Source organism: Doryrhamphus excisus, linkage group LG4 (assembly GCF_037039965.1).
Source record: "Doryrhamphus excisus strain RoL-2023G ecotype Guam linkage group LG4, RoL_Dexc_Guam_v1.1, whole genome shotgun sequence".
NCBI lineage: Eukaryota > Metazoa > Chordata > Actinopteri > Syngnathiformes > Syngnathidae > Doryrhamphus > Doryrhamphus excisus.
Window position 1 is genome coordinate 13,330,321 of NC_136360.1, and position 22,469 is coordinate 13,352,789.

Genomic DNA, 22,469 nt, shown 5'->3' on the forward strand with positions numbered 1-22,469 from the left:
TTATGTAACCCATCAGGTGAATTATTGGACTCTTGGACTGAAGGTCTTACAAGTGAGGCCAAAAACTTGCAAGTATGTTCCTAAGCTGTAAATGGGCCCGAGTCCTCACACTCCCACGTATTCCCAGTGGAGCTGCAAAACCTCCATTTTTGCTTTATGTAGTGCAATGGCCAGGTGTCCCAATACTTTGGTCCACATCGCTTAACTTCCTGAATGGATTGAAGTGGTTATAAGTTTATTGCGATATCACTTTAAAGCCCAGGCAGCACCCCGGGAGAGGTTCAGTGCCACCATCCAAATTGCAAATACACAGGACTTTTGCCGCTGAGCTGAAATAATCATCAGTGCTTCTATAGGCTCTCTTAAATCCACCACATACTTTCCAAAGGGAAGGCCCGAGTGGAAACAGGTGCCCGCTCCTCTAAACGAGTGGGACACGGGTCTGGTGCGAATGAACAATGCATTCATTGCCCCCGGGGGTCTCACATCATGCTCAGTAGTGGGACTTGAAAGCGTGATAGGGCTGCTTCCACTGTGCTTCAATTGGGAGGCAAAGGAAAAGAAAAACGTCCTAAAAGTTCCTCAGTGCTCATTTAGACAAGCCAGTCATTACGTTTTTTTCTGTTTACATCAGCACTAAGTCAACGTGGAACATCGTTGGGCGCAAGAACATCGTTTTGTGGTGACTAAGATCTGAATTTGGATTTGTGTTTGTCTGCAGAGGAGTGCCTGTGCCAGAATGGCGGCGTCTGTGTGGACAGCAACGGGACGTGTGAATGCCCCGTATCCTACACGGGCCTCTACTGTCAGTTTGGTAGGTTGGACAAAACGCAGTAGAGTAGAAAATCCTAAGTTAAAGGCTACACCGAGATCTGTTTCTGTCTGAGTGCTTAGATGTCAGTGTTTCAATTCCTTGCAGTTTTTTACCGTTGGTGGTCCGGCGAAGTAAAACCCACCACAAGCAGGGATCTACCGTATTACAGTAATCCCGGTCTATCATTGTTAACTGATTCCATAGCCGACTTGGTTCACTCAATTTCCGCAAGGTAGGAGTCCTTATTTATAAATTAGATATTTTTGTAGTTAGAGCATAGAAAACCTCATTATGACCTTTAAAATATGTTTTTAGTATTATTAGAGCTCTGAAATAATATAGTATAACATTATACAATAGTGCTGCAATAGCGAGTGGTTAGCGCGCAGGCCTCACATCTAGGAGATCCAAGTTCAATTCCACCCTCGGCCTCGGCTCGGTTTTCTCCGGGTACTCCGGTTTCCTCCCACATTCCAAAAACATGCTAGGTTAATTGGTGACTCCAAATTGTCCATAGGTATGAATGTGAGTGTGAATGGTTGTTTGTCTATATGTGCCCTGTGATTGGCTGGCCACCAGTCCAGGCTATACCCCGCCTCTCGCCCGAAGACAGCTGTGGTAGGCTCCAACTCCCCCATGACCCTTGTGAGGATAAGCGGTAGAAAATGAATGAGTGAATGAATGAATATAGTCCCTTTACACTCATCTATTACCCAATATAGTAAACAATAAATGAATAAATAAATAAGCAGCCTCTGGGGTGCACTTTGGATATACTGTATATACCATACATACATAGTTTTTACAAAATGATCACAGTTTTTTTCTCATTTATGGTCCATCTGTATGGTTCCCTAAGTAGTCTGACATCCCCATTTTGTTTCTACTCAGAGGTGACCCAGTTGCCGTGCGGTGGCAACAGGCTGTGTCCTGACGGAGGTCCATGTTTAGAGTATGGAGGAGCGTACCTGTGCACTTGTCAAACCAGCGCATCAGAACTGGACCCCAGGGACTTTTATCCTTATGGTAAGAGCCTGGTGCACCAACAACAGGACACTCTTGAATATTACCTGCCTGTCCCTAGTGGTTACCGTAGCAACAAACACATTTATAAACACACTATTCTTGAGGTGTGAGTATTTATTTAAAAAGGGTCGCCGTCATGTGCGGCCATAATTCAGAGCATAGACGGAAAGGTCATAATGAGCGTGTTGCTGGACGCTCGCGGGTAAGTTTGGAGTCTGAGCCAATCACGTTTGACCACGCCCACATCGTGCCCTCACAGGTGGAACACAGTCAAGTGTCGTTTTGTGGTTTTCAGTACAGCCCCGATCGGTCTGCGACTCGGCTCCGTGTCTCAACGGCGGCTACTGCTACGAGCGGGACGGCGGCTACACATGCGAGTGCACGCACGGCCACTGGGGGAAGCACTGCGAGAAAGGTAGCGTGACCAACATTCCTCAAAACACACAACACCTGAACTCACATAGTCAAAACATCGTCTGTCACTACACTGAAAGGTTAACAGCTGTAATACATTAGGCTACCGCAAGAGGGAGCCGATTGACCTTCTGACCTACTGGTACTAACTCCATCAAGCTACATTCTAAAGCTATTTTGTCAAACTCTTAATACTCACGCATGATTTATAGTCATGTACATTTGACCTGAAGCCAAGTAGCCCATACAATAAAATACAACCCTGTATAAGCGCTGACAAGTAGATAAGTAATAATCCTACATATCTTTTATTCCACTCTGATGTCTGCATTTTTCTATTTGAATGGACTGAATTTTGTTATCCGCTCGGGATGGCTGTGATTTATGTCTGTAGATTTATTTCATACCAAATTGAAAGGGAAGGTTTGATTCTACAAGATTATGTAGATTATATATTCCAAAGCGATGTTCAAAACACTCTCAAGATGGATATGACACATTATAAAGCTAGATTCCACAACATTGTACACAAGCCAAAGCTAGATTCAATACTAAAGCAGGGCTACCAGGTAGCGGCCCATGACCACATGAGGCACCCATAAGCCTGCTTCTTATTCAGGTTGTCAGTTAATGCCAGAGTACTATAAAGAAATGCACTGTAAAATACAAAATGTGAGTTGTGGATACCAGCATTTTGTTAATGTTCTGGTAAAACAAGCATATTTGGTGTGTTTGGGTTAAGATCAGCTATGAAAATAAATGTTTTCATTTTGTACGAGTAGATCTCACAATAAAAATAACTTTAGTGACCCTCGATCTAAAGCAACAGCCAGATTACACAAGATTCGACACTTTCCAAAGCTAGATTCCAACTCCGGTTTCCTCCCACATTCCAAAAACATGCTAGGTTAATTGGCCACTCCAAATTGTCCATAGGTATGAATGTGAGTGTGAATGGTTGTTTGTCTATATGTGCCCTGTGATTGACTGGCCACCAGTCCAGGGTGTACCCCGCCTCTCGCCCGAAGACAGCTGGGATAGGCTCCAGCACCCCCGCGACCCTTGTGAAGAAAAGCGGTAGAAAATGAATGAATGAATGTCTTTATGTCCATTTCATGTCAATGCTCATCTAAATATGTCAACTCTCTGCTTGTCTCCTTCCAGTCCGACTCAACACGTGTGCCTCGGGCCCATGCCGCAACGGCGGCTCGTGCAAAGAGGAGTCAGGCAACTACAGATGCGTGTGTCCTTACCGATTCACCGGCAAGCACTGCGAAGTGGGTGAGTGACGCCCTCACCCGTCCCTCGCCCAGCAACCAGCTTTGCATGCCACACAAGCACATACGAGTGTCGCTGTCTTCCAGGCAAGCCCGACCCGTGTTCCTCCAGCCCGTGCGTGAACGGCGGCACCTGCTTTCACTACATCGGAAAGTACAAATGCGAATGCACAGATGTCTTCACTGGCAGGCACTGTGAGATCAGCAAAAGCTCAACACACGCAGGTGAGCGCTGCCATGATGTCATGGTTCTCATGGTTGTCATGGTTCTGGTTCAGAGTGTCGATCTATGTGAAGATAATCTTAGCTGTGTTGCTGACCTAAAAGCAGCATGCACTGATATAGAAGAGAATACTCTATTTCAAGTAGAACACGATGAGACCTGGAGAGCTGGATCTGTGCCGGTAATTTTAGCCTCAATGTTTCCCCTGTTGCTAGTAAGACTTTCCTGGGGAGGGGGGGGGGCTAGGAGCTTTCAGACCCTTCAACTTGACAAAACAGCAGCTTTTGGACTGGGTCCTGCATCACGGGCACTGGCTGTTCTTTTATTTTATATTTAATACAGAGCACAGGTGCAGATGTTTTCAATCACACAGCTCAGCCATTTTTTTCATTGGGCCTCTGAAAGTCCTGTGAATTCTGCCTCGCAACAAATGATATATTTTATCCCCAAAATATGGGAATAAAATGATAATTTTCCAAGAGAAAAAATTTACAAGAAAGTTGAAATAGTTGGAATTTAATATGCAGAAATGGGAAAAAACTTTTATGAGAATAAAGTCAAAATATTGACAGAAAAAGTATTCTATTGTAAAAACAGTTGTAATTTTACAAAAATAAAGGCATGATAAGATGAGGGAAAATAACATCATTTTAGTAGCATAGCATTGAAATATTAAATCAAGAATGTTTTTTCATCCGTAATATGTATTATTTGGGGAAATTTGTTTGGGGAAAAATTTGTAATATTATAAGAATAAAGTGAAAATATTACGTCAATAAAATCATATTTACAAGAAGAACGTTGAAATTGTGGTAACATAAAAAAACACACAGAAATGGGAAAAAAACAGCTGTAATTGTATGAGGATAAAGTCAAAATATTGACAGAAAAAAGTTGCGTTCTAAGTCGGGATCTGGGATGATTATCGGCATAAAAATGCGATAGTGGTTGACATCGGTATCAGATTTTTATTCCCCCATCAAAACCAATTTTAAAAAAGCTTTATACAAAACGTGTGTTCATTCCACCACAGGACATAGGTCATTTTACACATATCGGTATCGGTATCAGCTGATATTGGTATCGGAAATTGAGACATTGAGAAGCTGCAATTTTATGAAAATAAACCCATAATTCATTCATTCATTCATTTTCTACCGCTTTTTCCAGCTGTCTTCGGGCGAGATATACCCCACTGTCTCCAGGGTACACCCTGGACTGGTGGCCAGCCAATCACAGGGCACATATAGACAAACAACCATTCACACTCACATTCATACCTATAGACAATTTGGAGTGGCCAAACTCCACAGAGAGATGGCCTAGGGTGGAATTGAACCCTGGTCTCCTAGCTGTGAGGTCTGCACACTAACCACTCGACCGCCGTGCCGCCGTAAACCCATAATATTATGTGTCAAAATAATGTCATTTTATAATACAATCAAACTTTATTGTCACTGTCACAGTGTACAATGAAAGTCTGGCACTCTCTCCATTGCAACAGACATGACTATACATAAATGTAACTATAAGGTGCAGGCTAAAATATACAATACCCATCAAAAATATGTAAAAAAAACTTCCTAGCATATGTATTGCTTTCCCTTCCTACTCCAGGCACCAAAGTGATGCAGTCTCATGGTCTTACAGGAAGTGTCTTGCTAACATGCAAATGGTGTTGTAAAATATCCCATATTTCACATATACCATATTTCAGAGTCCGGCTGTGGGACACCCCCGCAGGTGAAGCATGCCGAGGTCCAGTTCTCCTCCACGACGCCAGGCTCGGTCGCCATTTATGTGTGCCAGGCGGGCTACGTGGCGGTGCCCAGAGCCACTCAGAGCATCTGTGGCATCCAAGGAGACTGGAGTCAGCCGCCCATCTGTGAGGGTGGGTGACAGCCACACAAACACGTAATAACGCACAATACATTTTTTTTTTACTGTAAAGCCTCCTCCGTCGTCGTAGAGCTGAATGAGTGCTTGTCACAGCCGTGCCTTAACGGCGGGACGTGCCACGACCTGGAGGCTTCTTACCTCTGTGAGTGTGAGGACGGCTTCAGAGGGAAACAGTGTCATATCGGTGAGCTTTTTCAGCTCTTTACATACTTTTATGCTTACCTTTGTAGCTCACCTTAAAACTACTTATCTTATCCTTTTTTTCAGTACATGTGTGACTGTAGTGTATGGACACATTGGGCCTAAAATCAAGCAAAAAGCAGGAAATATATACTGAAACCTTAGGGTGCAAACATAGACTGTACAAATCATAGAACCTTCTAAATAAGTTTCTAACATTATTAGAACCCTCCAGACATGAAATAATATGCCTATAGCCACCTTTACACTCCTATTACTCAATACAGTAGACATAATAAGATAAAATATAAGCTATTTAAGACATAAATAAGACTGTTTTGCTGTAAAAGTGTTCCGGTGTTGAACAGGGAGTGATGTCGGAAGTTTAGAGTTGAATTCCGGCGCAAGAAGATACAAGGTGCACATTGGTGAGCCTGTTCGTGTTTCTCCTCCCTCATCAAGACATCAATGAATGCCTGTCGGACCCCTGCAAGAACGGTGGAACGTGCGAGGACCAACCGGGCTTCTACTTGTGTCATTGTCCACCAGGCGTCAAAGGACGTAACTGCCAAAAAGGTGCAGTCATTTATAACATGTATATACAGTCATGGACAAAATTACTAGACCAGTAATTTTTTAGTCATATTTTAACATTATTTCTTGTTGTTAAGTGTAAAAAGAAGCTATTCGCTGAAGAATATTCAAACTATTTCCACCAGCTTTTGTTGGACTTTGGAGGTTGCACACTGCATGATCAAAGTGTGCATTGTGTGTGTTAGTAATGTGTGTGTGTTTGTGTGCAGAGCAGGACAGCTGCGAGTCCAACCCCTGCCTTAATGGAGGTGTGTGTCGGGACTACAGGAGGACTTATGTATGCTCGTGCAAAGACGGCTTCTTCGGGGACCAGTGCCAGATGTGTAAGTGGCTTCACGCACCCACCCCGCCCCCCACAATCTTCCAAGTTCAGCGGGTTCACGCATCCTTTTCCGAGGCACTTGCATGAACTGCTCTGTAGTAGCAAGTCTTTGCCTCTGTCGCCCTCTAGTGGAGGATCCCTGTGTTCTGCATCCTTGTGGGAACCGAGGAGACTGCAGGAGCGACAGGAGAGGCAACTATAATTGTGTTTGCAGAGCAGGGCACACTGGAAAAGACTGTGAGAAAGGTCAGTTGCCTTGTCTTCATCTCCACTAAAGCTTTCTCCGTCAACAGAAAAATGAAAGGACTTAGATATTTTCTACATTTTGTGTTCATAAAACATGCTAAGCAGTCAAGATGCATGCTAAGCATTGACTGCTTGCAAAATTAGATGTTTTTTTCACTGAGTTTCCAAATACTTATACACAGTAATCTCATTTATCACGCTTAATTGGTTCCACACCCGACCCTGATGAGTGAATTTCCACAAAGTAGGATTCCTCATTTATAAATGGAACATTTATTTGTAAAAACACATTTACGACCTTCTAAATGCAACTTTGTTTACATTATTAGAGCCCTCTAGACAAGAAATAACACCCCTACAGTCACAGTTACACTCATATAACCCATTATAGTAACCATAATGAGACAAAGTTTTGTATCTCACTCAACGTTGCAGTAACATTACTGACACCTAGCGACCAGTGTAGAGCACTACACATTGTAACATTTCAATGCCTTACAGTACAGTATACTTCCTTTAGACATTTGCTTAAATATGCACATTTTTGTCTAAAAATAGGCAGTATTCAACCACCTAATTGAATACACATGATTTAATATTTTTGACATGCAAACTATACTGTATCCCTTAATTGTAACGCAGGTAATTCACCTTGAAGGTCTCACGTCAATTTACAAAAATCCATTGAATTAATAAGCAACTGAATAGAGAAACCAGACCACAATTCTTCCCAGATCTGCTGCCCCCTTCTGGTCTCTTTGTGCTGCGCGTGGAGGAAAATGAGGTGGAGCTACACTGGGACAGGACGGAGGCTGCGCCGAGCCCGGTCAGCGGCTTCGTGGTCACGTACGCTCCACAGGGTCGCAGCAATCGCAAAGTGGACTTCCTGGACAGACACCAGTCGTCCCACGTCCTGCGAGGCCTTGTGCCGGGCCTGCTGTACAACATCTCCACCTACTCCATCAAACGCAACACCAACACCGATGACGTCAGCCAGCCCGCCACGGCGCTCATACGCACCAGTGAGTATGTGTGTGTTAGTGGGCAGAGCTCAATTTTAAGATGTGTAGCGAAGCCTGCTTTTTGGTGATCAAGCGGATTAGGAAGGAGGAGAAAATGTTTAATTTGTCACTGCCCAGTTTGAATACATGTTTGTGTGTTTCTACAACAACAAAAAGGGCCTCGGCGGGCAGAGCAGCTGCAGGTGGTGAACGTGTCGTCCTCTCAGGTGTGGCTGCGGTGGCTTCTCAAGGCGGCTCGTAACACACCCCTCACCAGGGTTCGCCTCACTCTGTCACACTCAAATGGTAGTGAGGCTCACTCGGCCGTGCTCAACGCCACCACCAGCGAGTATGCCTTCAGGTCAGCCTCTGCACAAATTCTATCCCTTCATTCAAATTCTCCACGTAGGGCCACATAGTGAAACATGTAAGGATGCAAGGGCCATTTTGACCATTTGTAAACCAACATGTACATATGCTAAAAAGTTATACTATATATAAAAAATGCGTGGAGTTTGCATGTTCTCCCCGTGCATGCGTGGGTTTTTCGGTTTCCTCCCACATTCCAAAAACATTCTAGGTCAGGGGTGGGCAAACTACGGCCCGGGGGCCACATCCGGCCCGCCAAGTGTTAGAATACGGCCCGCCCGTTCTTTCCAAAGTATTTCATTTAAACTTAATGGGGTGACAGGGTCTTCTCCATTGCTGCCCCCACCCTACTGGAACTCTTTGCCCCATTCGCTGCGTGTTTGCCCTGACCTTCCCAGTTTCAAAAAACAACTAAAAACCCACCTCTTTAAATCTGTTTTTAATGTCTAACTTTTTATACTGGCGGCACGGGGTCGTGTGGTTAGCGCGCAGACCTCACAGCTAGGAGACCAGGGTTCAATTCCACCCTCTGCCATCTCTGTGTGGAGTTTGCATGTTCTCCCCGTGCATGCGTGGATTTTCTCTGGGTACTCCGGTTTCCTTCCACATTCCAAAAAACATGCTAGGTTAATTGGAGACTCCAAATTGTCCACAGGTATGAATGTGAGTGTGAATGGTTGTTTGTCTATATGTGCCCTGTGATTGGCTGGCCACCAGTCCAGGGTGTACCCTGCCTCTCGCCCGAAGACAGCTGGGATAGGCTCCAGCACCCCCCGCGACCCTCGTGAGGAAAAGCGGTAGAAAATGAATGAATGAATGAACTTTTATACTTGACTGCTGTGCCCCGCTTTTACCCATGTTTTAACTGCGTATAAACGAATGAATGTTGTATTTTAATGTATCTTTTACTCTGTTTACTTGCTTTTATTCAAGTCCATTTTTCCGTAAAGCGTCTTTGAGTATTTTGAAAAGTGCTATACAAATAAAGTGTATTATTATTATTAATAATATGCAACCTGGGATCATGACTTGAGCCAACTTTTTGATGGTTTAAGTAGCTGTTTGATCAATTTTGTTATTTGATGGGGTCTGTTGTTTACAAAAAGCTCCTTGAAAAGGGGACATATAGCAGATTGCATGACATTTTTATAGATACAATAATTCCAGGTGGACTGTTACGTGTAAAATGTATAGTATGCCCCCTCCCCGTCAATTTTGTTAAATCAATGCGGCCCGCGAGTCAAAAAGTTTGCCCACCCCTGTTCTAGGTTAATTGGCGACTCCAAATTGTCCATAGGTATGGAATGGCCTTTGAATGTGAGTGTGAATGGTTGTTTGTCTATATGTGCCCTGTGATTGGCTGGCCACCAGTCCAGGGTGTACCCCGCCTCTCATTCAAAGTCAGCTGGGATAGGCTCCAGCATACCCACCACCCTCATGAGGATAAGCGGCATAGAAAATGGATGGATGGATCTTAGTGTTATACAGCAGATGAAAAATCATATTATTATTTTGGCCTTTGCTGTTTTTTCTCCATTGTAGCTGTGTTTTTTCCGAACATATTTTACATTTACATCTTCATACATTTTTTCCCGGGAATATTTTGACTTTATTCCGATAATATTATAACTTTTTCCCCACCTAATTTTCCCGAAATTACAGCTGTTTTTCATAATATTATGATCAAATAAAAAAAAACATTTATTATTGGAAAAAAAATATTTCAACTTGATGCCACTAAAATTGTTTATGCTTAGAAAATTACTACTTTTTGATTGCAACCTGATTGCAAAACTGTACCCATGATTTTTCTCATTTATGCTGTTTATTTATTGATTTCTTTTTTAGAAAAGTTCCTTTTTTTGAACGTGTGTCTGTGTGGATGTCGTTTTATCCACTAGAGGGTGGTGTTGAGGTGTTTAAGTGCGTATTTTCTCTGCAGTTCTTTGCTTCCTGCTCACATGTACAAGGTGGATGTGTTGACTCAAAGTGGACTTGATGACTTTCCCTCCACGAGCCACTCAGCCGGGCCTCTCCAGTTCTGGACAAGTAGGTTCCCTTTGGACATCTGTTTCCATCTAAATATGACTGTTGGTTAAGTCGTTAATCATATGTTCAAGTGTGCTTCCTTGCCTTATCGAGAGGTGTCCTATGTTTACCGTTTATTAGCATGTGGTCGTGTTGCCCTCAGGGCCTCTCCCCCCACAGAACCTCTCCTTGTCCCATGTGACCACCAACTCGGCTCAGATCACCTGGAGCCGCCACCCGAGGCACGTCCCAGACGGCTTTGTGGTCAACGTGACCCGGGGACTGACGACCAGGAGCCGCTTCCTGCCCAGCGGCCTGCTGGAGTCCTACACCCTCCGTGAGCTGACCCCGGGCCAGCACTACCGCGTAGCCCTCACGTCTGTTAAGAAGACAGGGCAGGATCAGGTCCACAGCAAGCCCCAGCACCTGGACTTTACCACCTGTGAGTGTCCACTGACAACACACGAGACCCTTTTGAACCTTTTTCTGTTCCCATAGCATGGCCCATGTAGGAATGCTTGGAGGAGATCTTTGATTTGTGTCTTCACGGTAGTTTAATAAATAGCACAATGCTCTTGTCATATGGAGGATCTTTGACCCGGCTCCTGTCATATAGACCATCTTTAATTGGCATTTTTATAGTAAATCCTTAACCAGCAGAGCCCTCCTGTCACATACTAGAAGATCTTTGAAATAAATATCAAATAAATACCAAAGTATCTTAATTATCAAAGTACGCCTACTACATAGAGGATCTTTGACTGCAGTTTTTGCAGTAGATCCTTAAACAGCAGCACCTCCCTGCCACCTGGAGGATCTTTGACACACCCCCAGTAGACTGTGTACGATGTGTTGCCCTCACTGTAGAATCATGTATTGCCAAAATGTATTGCCATCATGTATTGCCTCTTTGGCCCAGTGCCCATGGAGGCCCGGTCTGGAAGAAGAGAGCGACCCAGCGGGACGGCACGAAAGCCGCCTGAGATCCAGGAGTCGGGCGGCGGATCGGCACCAAGGTACGTTAGTCCCAATGCAAGAAACAAAGAGAAAGCAAACATTTTGAAGTGTTTTTCTGCTGTTGCAGGTACACAGAGCTGATCGACAGGAGGGGGAAGATCACCGCCAAGTTCTCACACTTGCCAAGAAAAGTCCTTCGCCATCGAAAGAGTTAAGCAACCTCGCCATACAACAGTTGATGTTTAATACACCGATAACCACATGTAAGCTGCTAAATAACAACAGGCCTTACTATGCTATGTATGTCACTAAACAACATGTGGAACGATTTAAGTCTTCTAGGCCAGGCTTTCTCCCCAGATGTCAAACACACATGAGCTGTGTAGAAACCATATCCATGTTCCCTGACTGTGTATCAGCGTAGCATGTTAGATAAGCATCGCCTCCATTGCTAATCAGTCAGGCTAAGTGTTTTTTTTTCCCAGGCTGAATCATGACAGGAAATGTTTTGCCTCCCAGAACCTGAGCCGCTCGTTCGATTGGAGAAGATGGAGGAGACGACAAACAAAATCAGCCTGGCATTGGAGATCCAAGAGGAGGCTTCCCAGACCCGGCCTGGTGGGTTCTGGTGGTCCTTCGTGGATCTCATTAACACAGGCCACTCTTTATAGTTGTCTGGTGACCAAATACAGTAGATTTCGTAGGGAAACCCGGTACAAGGGCAGTTTTGGAACCTGAAAACACAAAGAAGTGTACGTTTAAGAAAATGCAGTAAACGCTGAAGACATGTTGAGCTTGACTGCCACTGCCGGCCACTGCCACTTTACTTCTTAAAGGGGACCTATTGTGTTTTTCCCACTTTTCTGACCTGTAAATGGAGCTAGAATGTTGTATTCTTGTGTTGAATGATGCCAAAGTTTCTGATAGTGAGGTTTGGAATAACCCAAGTTCAATCCCACCCTCGGCCATCTCTGTGTAGAGTTTGCATGTTCTTCCCATGCATGCGTGGGTTTTCACCAGGTACTCCGGTTTCCTCCCACATTCCAAAAACATGCTAGGTTAATTGGCGACTCCAATTAGTCCATTGAATAGTTGTTTGTCTATATGTGCCCTGTGATTGGCTGGCCACCAGTCCAGGGTGTACCCCGCCTCTTGCCCGAAGACAGCTGGGATAGGCTCCAGCACCCCCGCAACCCTCATGAGGATAAGCGGTAGAAAATGAATGAAGGAATGAAAGGTTTGAAATAATGACGGTGAGATAATGTGAGATACGTTTTCGGGGGAACCATCAAATCCAAAGAAAGACAGCTGAATAGGTGCAGATTCTGGAAGTACTAGAACGCCTTCCATGGTGGTTATTGTGTGTAGCTGCTCTATAGGAGTCCACAACTCAATACAAAGGGCCGGAAAATGAGCATAATAGGTCCCCTTTAATGCTTTTCAATCACACTACAGGAAAGTAACAAAAATGTTGGAAAATATAGATTTTTGTCATTTCTGCCAACAAATCACACCCCAAAAACAGAACACTGCTATGTGAGGTCATGTGTGGCTAACAAAAACCTGTGGACTTTAAACCAGGTTTGCTTTATTTTCTTGTCTTTCAGAGTCGGCCCAGGACTGTCGCAGTCTGCCGTGTTTGAACGGTGGGACATGCATGAGCGGAGGCGACTGCGAATGCACCACTGGCTACAAAGGCCGGCGGTGTGAGCTGCGTACGTTAACACACACACCTGCATTTCATTGGTTTTTAGCTAACTAGTCCACATGAACAGAAAACTGCATCTTTTGTCAACTAAAAGGGCTTTAAATGCATCCCTTGCCACTTTGTACTTTGAATATTGGCGTTATTGTTGCAGATATTACTGAATCATTCTGCATCAAGGTTGAATATGGCTTATTATTAGTCAAATAAAATGCATATTTAAGCTACCTCTACACATTTTTGCTCCAGTTAAGCATTTTTAAATCACTAAATGAAGCAAAATACAATTCTAAGACATTTAAAAGATGCATTCAATGATGCTGTGATGTGTAGTACACTGGTCACGAGGCGTCAGTAATGTTACTGTAATATTAGGTGAGACACACAAGCACCAAAAGAACAGGCTTTTATTGCAGGCTTTTATGTCTTATTTTCTCTCATTATGGTTAGTATATTGGGTAATAAGTGTAAATAAAGACTATAGGGGTGCTATTACATGTCTAGATACAGTATGTTTTCTATGCTCTAACTACAAACATATAACAGTTTAAAATAAGGAATGCTACTTTGGGAAAATTATTGGAATTTGACCACCTGTTCTTAGGTCAGTGATTCCTGTGGGTGTCGTGTTGGAGGCAAGAGATGACAACGAACTTGTCAGTTATATGGTTTACTCTCAGACCAGTCAGATTACACGGAGCTCCGGGCCCATAAGTCTTCCCCTAACACCTGCAGAGACGTAGGCTTTACTTACAGGTCAGAACAAATGAGTACAGCTAACTGTCCCTGCCCGGCTTTTATTATGCTAAGAAATGTCGGTAGATCTCTGGCGCATCACAGGTGGCCCCCCTCCTCTCCTCGGCCGACGTCTTCTCGCCAACCCAAGGCGGGCGGGGTGGAGCGGTGGAGCCAGCTGTTATCGACTGGCCATGGCTGCCGACGTCCTGCTCCTTCGTTATCTGTTGTTAGTCAAAATTGTGGATGTGTCGGAGAGCTCCGGAACTGTATGTGCCTGAGAGCGATTATGTGTCCTTTGATTTGCCCAAGGCTGCTTGGTTGTCCTTGATTAAATGTAGTGCATAGTTATATGAGTGAGACACAAGAAATAGGAGACAAACATATATGAGACACAAAAAATAGGAGACACACATATATGAGACACAAAAAATAGGAGACCAACATATATGAAATCCTTCAATCCCCCTCATGGCCTCAACAGAGGCCACAAGGTGAAATACCGGATCAGAGTTAGGGAAGAAGCACCCGGTCACCCTGTGGGGGCGGTGGATGCAGGCGGGCCAACTGATATTGACCTCGCCCATCGGCCGCCATCACCCTGCACAGGATGAGCTGGAAAAGGCACTTGGAACACGGGAGACAACAGCAAACTGACAACGAACAAACGAAAAGAACAGCCAAAACAAGAAACATTAAAACTGTAATAATAATGCCAGAGGCCAACTCTTTCCCCTTACCAAAGTAGCTCATCAACGAGTCCCACGGGCTGGTGTCCACACCAACATGTGTTTTCATGCGTTTATTCAAAGCTGTGAGACCTTCAATTGCACAAGACAAACGACCACCCGGTGCCGTAATGTTTGGGATGAAAGTGGAAAGTACATTCCGTACCAATCATTGCACACACACCATGTTTTTCTGCCAATAACATATCGAGAGCGATACGATTTTGAAAGGACATCAAAGACGTGGCCCGCAACTGTTCACTTACCGCTTTGAAGCCTTCTTCGGTCTGATTGGAGAGGCGCTGTAGATTGTAATGCACATAATTGATGCGATCAACATTTTTATTAACGGTGATCCAAGGCATAATTGACTCAAAACCTGCCGCAATCTGATTGACTAATTTATATTCGTCTGGAACGCTCTCTTGTAACGTTTAGAAGCACTGGTGGACACCATTCCGTCTGGGACCGCCATGGCAGTTATTGGGCCTCTGACCACACCTACAGACGAAAAAGAACACAGAGTGAGATAAAGAAGTATAGCTAATGACAAAAATGTCAAAACAAAGCCAGGAAGCTTATCCTAAGTGGCATGTAATATAGTTTGCCGCTTGCATGTATGTTGTGCAGTATCAGTGTAATCAGGTGCTGAACTATCAGTGTGTGTGTGTGTGTGTGTGTGTGCGTGCGTTAATCCAGAAATCGCCTCAGTTGTTGGTTGGGGAGGAGGAGCCCCCAGGGCTCGGGATATCGCCAAGGGCAGCGACATCTTCACCACCTCCTCCCCTCCTCACGGGCTGCATCCAATGCAGGCCGAGGCGACCTAAGAGATGAGACATCCTCCGGGGCAGGCCGGTCTTTTGGATGAGAGTCGCGACCCCCGCGGTGTAACGAGTACACAACGGTTGTCTGCGAAGCCAAAGCAGAGGCCAACGACTGAACTAGGGTCACGAAGGCTAGTGAAGTCCCCGAGTCCCAGTCCAGCCTGGCGTTGGCATGCTTAGAGCCCTTGGCACTCACTAACGCGCGCAAGGGTGCAGTGCGTTCCGCGTAGCAGGGGATGTACTGTCGACTGTAACCACACAGTCCCAAAAAGGACAGCATTTCACCCACCGTGGAAGGCTTAGGATGCCTGAGGATGGACGCACGATGGGCGTCCGACATGGCGTAGCCAGCAGCTGAGAGAACACGACCCAGAAAGGTGACAGTTTTCCTCCAGCATTGTAGCTTTTTGCGTGAGACTTTGAAGCCCAATTCGTACAAGCACAGCAGCACGGCTTCTGTGGCCTGCAAACAACAATCAGCAGAGTCAGCGGCGAGAAGGAGATCGTCCACATACTGAACCAACATGCATCCCTCTGGAAGCCGCAAAACTGACAACACCTGGCGCAAATGATGATTGTACAAACCAGGGTTGTTGTTGGAACCGTTGGCCATGATAGGTGAAAGCACAAAAACCTACGTCAAATGGACCGTTGGACCACACCCCCTCCGGGATGGTGTCCAACATGGGTCCGGAGAGTTCGTGATCTGTCAGTGTTTTTAGCTCGTACCTGTCAATCAAACGATGTTGAACAACGGACACGTCTGTGCATTGGCACACCACACGATACGCCGACTCCGAGGGAGAGTGTTGTACCTGCGGTACCTCAGGGAGCGGCGTCCAGTCTTTAGCTGCCAACAACCGTTTCACCATGGGACCCAAGGACCGTTGTTCATGTCCTGGGGCCACAGCCAAAGAGATGTGTGGCGCCGAATCAGGGGTGCCTTTGTACCAGGCCTGTTCCAACTTAACAAAATAGACGCTGGTCGCCACCCCCTCAGGACCTGCGAAAAGACGAGAAGAATTTAACCACTACTCCATACCTTCCTGATATGTCATATCCTGTTGTGTGTCGTAAAACAATGTGCAATGTAACGGGGTGGTGGGAGGCATATACGTGGCCTTGGACAGGATCCATGGTTTCCACGTCTCATAGACTGACACCACACTGCTCGGTGACGAAGTCCGAGTCAGAAGGCACCAATAAATGTCGGCTGTTGTGGTTGCCGGCAGTTCTTTGAGCAGGTATTGTCCTCCTGTACTTTGGTTGTTGCAGTCCACTGTCGTGCCATCTGGCAACGTCAGGGTTAAACCAGAGTCTGTGCACAAAATAGTAGCATTAGAAGCAGTCAATATGTCACGACCAAGCAAGTTCAAACCAGTTGGCACCGCCGTGCTGGTCTTGGTGGTATTGACCAGCAGGGGAGGTTGAGAAGCCGCTTGCTGTTGCTGAGGTCGGTGGATGGGCCGACCCGCCCATGTGAGCCTCCTTGTGACTGCATGCCTTGTGGTTGATGAGCCCATGGTTGCTGCTGCTGTTGTTGTGGGAGCGACTGCGGTGGTCCTGATGGTGGCCACTGTCCAGTGCAGGTGAGGCAATCTCGTGCCCAGTGGTCAAGAGCTCCGCACACGAAACAGCCAGTGTAGCCCTGAGACGGTCCACCCCTTCTCCCACCTCGGTTAGATATGCCACCACACCCCTGCCACATTATGTTTTTCTCTTTTTATCTGAGGTGAACTCTCGTTCTTTAGCCGATTATAATTTCAATAGTTGTGCTGCTGAATCCTTTTGTGTTTTATCTTTTTCGTCCTCCTCCTCACGGTGCCTGCGCATGTGGTGTAACAAGATCGCTTTGTATGATTTTTCTGTTTCGACTGTCAGATTAGGAACATCTTTTAATTTATTAGCCACTGATGAGGGCATTCAAGCTAGCACTGCCTGAAACAGTGTGGTCACAGACAGCGGACGTCTCCCCAGGCCAAACTGAGGCCAGCTGTGAGGCGCAATACCTCGTTGATCCATGGGTCTGCTCCACGGGCTAGTGGAGGCCACTTACGACACATGCCGTCAATGTCTGTTATGGTAAAAGGTGTGTATTCTGTGTGCTGGCCCGCCACGTCAACTTTTAAAGGCATAACTGTTTTAGATCGAGCCCCTGTGTTGTCCTGTCTCACAGGGGCTGGTGAAGACGGCGTTAGGGATATGTCATCTTCCGATTGGGTATCCCGTTCTGCCGTAGGTGTTGCCGGCTGGCGCCTGCCGTAATCTGTCTCAGCAGTGTATCGGCGCCTGGTACTGCCTTCTGGCAACACATTAGACATGTCAATTTGTTTTAAAATCTTAAATATGCTTTTACTGTGTCTGGCCGAATCTATAAGGGACATGTTTTGCGCCGCACCCGTGCAGGAAGTCGCACCACCAGTCTCCACTGACGGGTCGCCAACCTGTGGCACAGGGTCTGCCTATGTCTATTGGGGGATGGCGCCTTGCTTGTTGTAGGGTCGGAACGTGTCTATTTAACTCCTCGCCATTAATGTCGACTTCTCCCTGGAATCTTAGAGTAGGATAGACTCCACTGGGAGGGTTTGAATTGGGCGGGGGTGCCGATGGCGTGACCACTAGGGCCCTTCTCGCCTTCGACTGATTTTCCCGCGTCATGTACGGGACGGCCAAAGCCAAGCTTGCCATCCCCATCGAATGAATCATTCGCCTGGAATCTTCCAATGTTTTCAGCGTCTTCTTAAGTTCTGACTTCTGCCAGAATGACGCCTGCTCAATTTTCTCCTCCACCTGTCTTATTTATTTCATAATCTTTTCCTCCTCCTGTCTGAACTTACTCTGAACCTTCACAATATTATCCCAACTCTGTCCATCACACACTTCCCATGTTTTACGTACCATCTGTCTATCTTTATTCTTATCCTGACTTACCAAGCCACTCATAACCTGACCTTCCACAAGACCAAACAACTCACTTTCTGACACCCTCGGGGGACCCCCACACATTTCCCACTCCTCACATTCTCAGTTCAACTCACCTTCCATTCTATTCCCACAACAATTAAAACAAAAAAACAAATACAAAACTGATAGTTGCAAGAATGTTGAGCAATAATGAAAGTTATCAAATAGACCCTGTCTATTTAAGCATCCATGTGAAGCGTTCCCCTCACCGCCTGCTGGTGTACTGCCCTTCACAGGACCTGGAATGGAGCGTTACATTTACGGCCCTCCACCCAGTAAAATTAGCGCAATAGACCCTGTCTATTGTTAAGCATCCAAGTGAAGCGTTCCCCTCACCGCGCTTGGTGTACTGCCCTTCACTGGACCCGAATGGAGCGTTACATTTACGGCCCTCCACCCAGTTGGGTACGCCGACCCTTAGTGGTCCCGGACCACGCAGTATACTGGAACACACACCGGTTTTCTCAAAACTTCACAATAATGTCACAAAACACACACTATGTCAACACACCTGCTAGCGTAATAATATTCTCAGACACACAGACACAATGCTACCAGGTTTCCACCAAATTTGTTATTGACCAATAGCAGAATTTGAATAAACAGGTTTCTGCTTACCTTTTTATTTGTAGAGGCGCGCCTGTAGTGGAAGCCCAGAGCATCGAACTGCAGCCTAAAGTAGGACCCAACCACACAACACAACTCCCCCTCCAACCACGTTGGGCGCCATTTGTTGGAATTTGACCACCTGTTCTTAGGTCAGTGATTCCTGTGGGTGTCGTGTTGGAGGCAAGAGATGACAACGAACTTGTCAGTTATATGGTTTACTCTCAGACCAGTCAGATTACACGGAGCTCCGGGCCCATAAGTCTTCCCCTAACACCTGCAGAGACGTAGGCTTTACTTACAGGTCAGAACAAATGAGTACAGCTAACTGTCCCTGCCCGGCTTTTATTATGCTAAGAAATGTCGGTAGATCTCTGGCGCATCACAGGTGGCCCCCCTCCTCTCCTCGGCCGACGTCTTCTCGCCAACCCAAGGCGGGCGGGGTGGAGCGGTGGAGCCAGCTGTTATCGACTGGCCATGGCTGCCGACGTCCTGCTCCTTCGTTATCTGTTGTTAGTCAAAATTGTGGATGTGTCGGAGAGCTCCGGAACTGTATGTGCCTGAGAGCGATTATGTGTCCTTTGATTTGCCCAAGGCTGCTTGGTTGTCCTTGATTAAATGTAGTGCATAGTTATATGAGTGAGACACAAGAAATAGGAGACAAACATATATGAGACACAAAAAATAGGAGACACACATATATGAGACACAAAAAATAGGAGACCAACATATATGAAATCCTTCAAAGTCGGGTCAGAAACTCTGTAATAAAGGAGGGTTTACTGTATGTTAAAATAGTTTTCGGCAGACACCAAGAAGTCACATTATTTTCGCATTGGGTTGGATTTAGTGGAAAAGGTGTGTGCTTATAAGCAAATGAGCACTCATTCATGGGCATCCAAAGTGCTGCTCGAGTACCATTTTTGGCCTGCAGCCCTTTTTTATTGGCCCCTGGCATATATCAAATGAATTGATTATTAGTGGGATATATCATTTAACTATTATTAGATTTGCTTTTAAGCTGAAGCGTGAAGATAAAATGTTTTTAAGCATACATGGCGTTGCTTTTAGCATCTTGAATGGCACCCCTGTCTTCAAGTTCTCCACCCAAGATACGACATGCTTAGCATCCTATGCCTGTCTGGCTTCAGGCCTTAGGCGGGGGGCCGGGGCATGTAAATGTTTTATTCAAAACACACAGAAGCAGCCAAGAAGCTCTTGAACGACCCAGACAGTCAGGCTTTTAAGTATTGATGCAAATGTCAGCATGTTAGCACACGCTCATCTAGAGTCCCAACATGAAAGCTTTGCTAATTAGCCAAAACTGGGGGACGTCTTGCAGGGATTTCAATCCTGCCGTTTAAAAACCCAGTCGTCAAATTCCTCCTGGGTTGTGACGGTCGAGGCTTGGGGGCGTGAATACGTAACATGAATACAGAGTTGCTATTTTTAATTCCCTCTCTTTGGAAGATCCTGTGTGTCCGTTATTCTTTTATTCACGTTCACGCCATCGGGAGGCTGCGTAAAGGAAAATGGACAAAAGCCCTTAAGTGAGTGACTATTTGTAAGAGCAATATTTCAGCATGTATCCTCCCTGTATTTCAAATGACATCTTAAAATGGGAAATATAAAATAATATACTAAACCATCACAATCGTGGAGAGGATAAACAAATGTACTCCGCCTCGCCCCCCAAGTCAGCTGGGATAGGCTCCGGCACTCCTCGCCACCCTAATGAGGATCAGCTGTAGAAATTGATATATATACATACATATGTATGTATGTGTATATATATATATATATATATATATATATATTTTTTTTTTTTTTTTTTTTTTTTTTTCTTTTTTTTTCCCATTTTTGTTTATGGCAGCACGGCGGACGAGTGGTTAGCGGGCAGACCTCACAGCTAGGAGACCAGGGTTCAATTCCACCCTCGGCCATCTCTGTGTGGAGTTTGCATGTTCTCCCCGTGCGTGCGTAGGTTTTCTCCGGGTACTCCGGTTTCCTCCCACATTCCAAAAACATGCTAGGTTAATTGGTGACTCCAAATTGTCCATAGGTATGAATGTGAGTGTGAATGGTTGTTTGTCTATATGTGCCCTGAGATTGGCTGGCGACCAGTCCAGGGTGTACCCCGCCTCTCGCTCAAAGACAGCTGGGATAGGCTCCAGCACCCCCCCAACCTTTGTGAGGAAAAAGCGGTAGAAAATGAATGAATGAATTTTTGTTTATTCTTCCTGCAGTGTGCCAGCGGGTTCCCCACCCGTGCACCCGCCTCTACTCTGAGACCAAGAGCGTACCCGTGTGGGAGGGCGGCGTCTGCCATTACCTGTAAGTGACCCGTCACATGTCAGTCAGACACAGCAGTCAGTCAGAGCGCCTCCACCTGTCCTTGCAGGTACAGAAGGACTTACAAGGTGCAGCAGGATGTCTGCTACAGAGAAACATGCCAGTCCACGCTGGCCAAGAAAAGTCAGGGTGAGTTGACACTGCTGGTCATGTCACCCAGTTAATAAAAACACTCACTTCCATCTTCTCCTTCTCAGGCAGAAGAACCAGCAGGCAACAGTGAAGGTTGGTTTACTTCAACATCATCATCACAAGTATCACATCTTGAAAATAACCAAATCATCATCACAACTCTCTTATTATGGTAGGCTTCATCACAACAATAACAACAACGATCACATACCACAATCATAACCTTAAAAGGGGCACAAAAATGTTGGAACAAGCATCAAAGGCTCACAGTCGTCTCCCACATCAGCCGCTAACACGCTAGTTTTTGCAACATCACTTCACTTCTTTTTGTACATTTCACTTTTTAAGGGTCTTTACTAGGGATGTCCGCTAATTATTGACCTGACATCAGCATAAAAATGCAATGTCGGTTGATATCGGTATCAGATTTTTTTCCCTGATCATGATAACAAATATTATAAAAATGCTGTTTACAACACATATGTGTTCATTCCATCACAGTTACACACATCAGTATCGGTATCAGCTGATATCGGTATATCGGAAATTTAGAGTTGGACAAAATCAGCATATCGATTTTCAACAAAAAAAGCCATATTGGACATCCCTCGTCTTAACTTCTTTACACACTAGCGTGACAGGTAATACTGTTACATTAGTGTGCCAGTTTGACCCTGGAACTAATTTATGTCATGTCCTCTGTGTTTTTCTATTCCACAGCACTCTGACACCTCCAGCCTTTCCATTTTGGTGTTTATAATGTACTTGAAGTGACTGGTCATGCTCTCGTTTATGCTGCGGAACCCTGTCAGAACACACTGAAGAACCTTTCAGACTCAAGGAGCAATCACGGCCATGAAAAATGCACCATTCGTCATTCATCAAATGCATTTTTTTGACTGCCAGTTCCCCCCCCCCCCTTTTGGATATGAGCGTAAAATGGATTCATCTCCCCCCTTCGAGGACAGCGCAGTGTTTTCTGTGTAAAATATATTTTTGTTGTTATTTTTATTATGTATTAGCAGGCTTCACTGCTCGTTATGCTGTAAATAGTGTTTATAGGCTATTTTGTA

At 45.3% G+C, this 22,469-nt stretch overlaps 1 protein-coding gene across 1 annotated transcript in view; it reads left to right on the plus strand.

Moving 5' to 3' along the window:
- sned1 (sushi, nidogen and EGF-like domains 1) overlaps window positions 1–22,469 on the plus strand; it is a 39,991-nt gene extending 17,522 nt beyond the window's left edge. Inside the window, exons 11-32 of the mRNA XM_058072927.2 lie at window positions 722–814; window positions 1,706–1,840; window positions 2,136–2,255; window positions 3,419–3,535; window positions 3,619–3,756; window positions 5,472–5,645; window positions 5,724–5,837; window positions 6,296–6,409; window positions 6,637–6,750; window positions 6,879–6,995; window positions 7,730–8,017; window positions 8,174–8,357; window positions 10,308–10,414; window positions 10,557–10,835; window positions 11,313–11,409; window positions 11,478–11,560; window positions 11,870–11,968; window positions 12,958–13,065; window positions 21,159–21,246; window positions 21,314–21,393; window positions 21,462–21,489; window positions 22,117–22,469. Of these exons, the coding sequence (XP_057928910.2) occupies window positions 722–814; window positions 1,706–1,840; window positions 2,136–2,255; window positions 3,419–3,535; window positions 3,619–3,756; window positions 5,472–5,645; window positions 5,724–5,837; window positions 6,296–6,409; window positions 6,637–6,750; window positions 6,879–6,995; window positions 7,730–8,017; window positions 8,174–8,357; window positions 10,308–10,414; window positions 10,557–10,835; window positions 11,313–11,409; window positions 11,478–11,560; window positions 11,870–11,968; window positions 12,958–13,065; window positions 21,159–21,246; window positions 21,314–21,393; window positions 21,462–21,487 (2,675 nt within the window). The 3' untranslated portion in view covers window positions 21,488–21,489; window positions 22,117–22,469. The remainder of the gene's footprint in view (window positions 1–721; window positions 815–1,705; window positions 1,841–2,135; window positions 2,256–3,418; window positions 3,536–3,618; window positions 3,757–5,471; window positions 5,646–5,723; window positions 5,838–6,295; window positions 6,410–6,636; window positions 6,751–6,878; window positions 6,996–7,729; window positions 8,018–8,173; window positions 8,358–10,307; window positions 10,415–10,556; window positions 10,836–11,312; window positions 11,410–11,477; window positions 11,561–11,869; window positions 11,969–12,957; window positions 13,066–21,158; window positions 21,247–21,313; window positions 21,394–21,461; window positions 21,490–22,116) is intronic.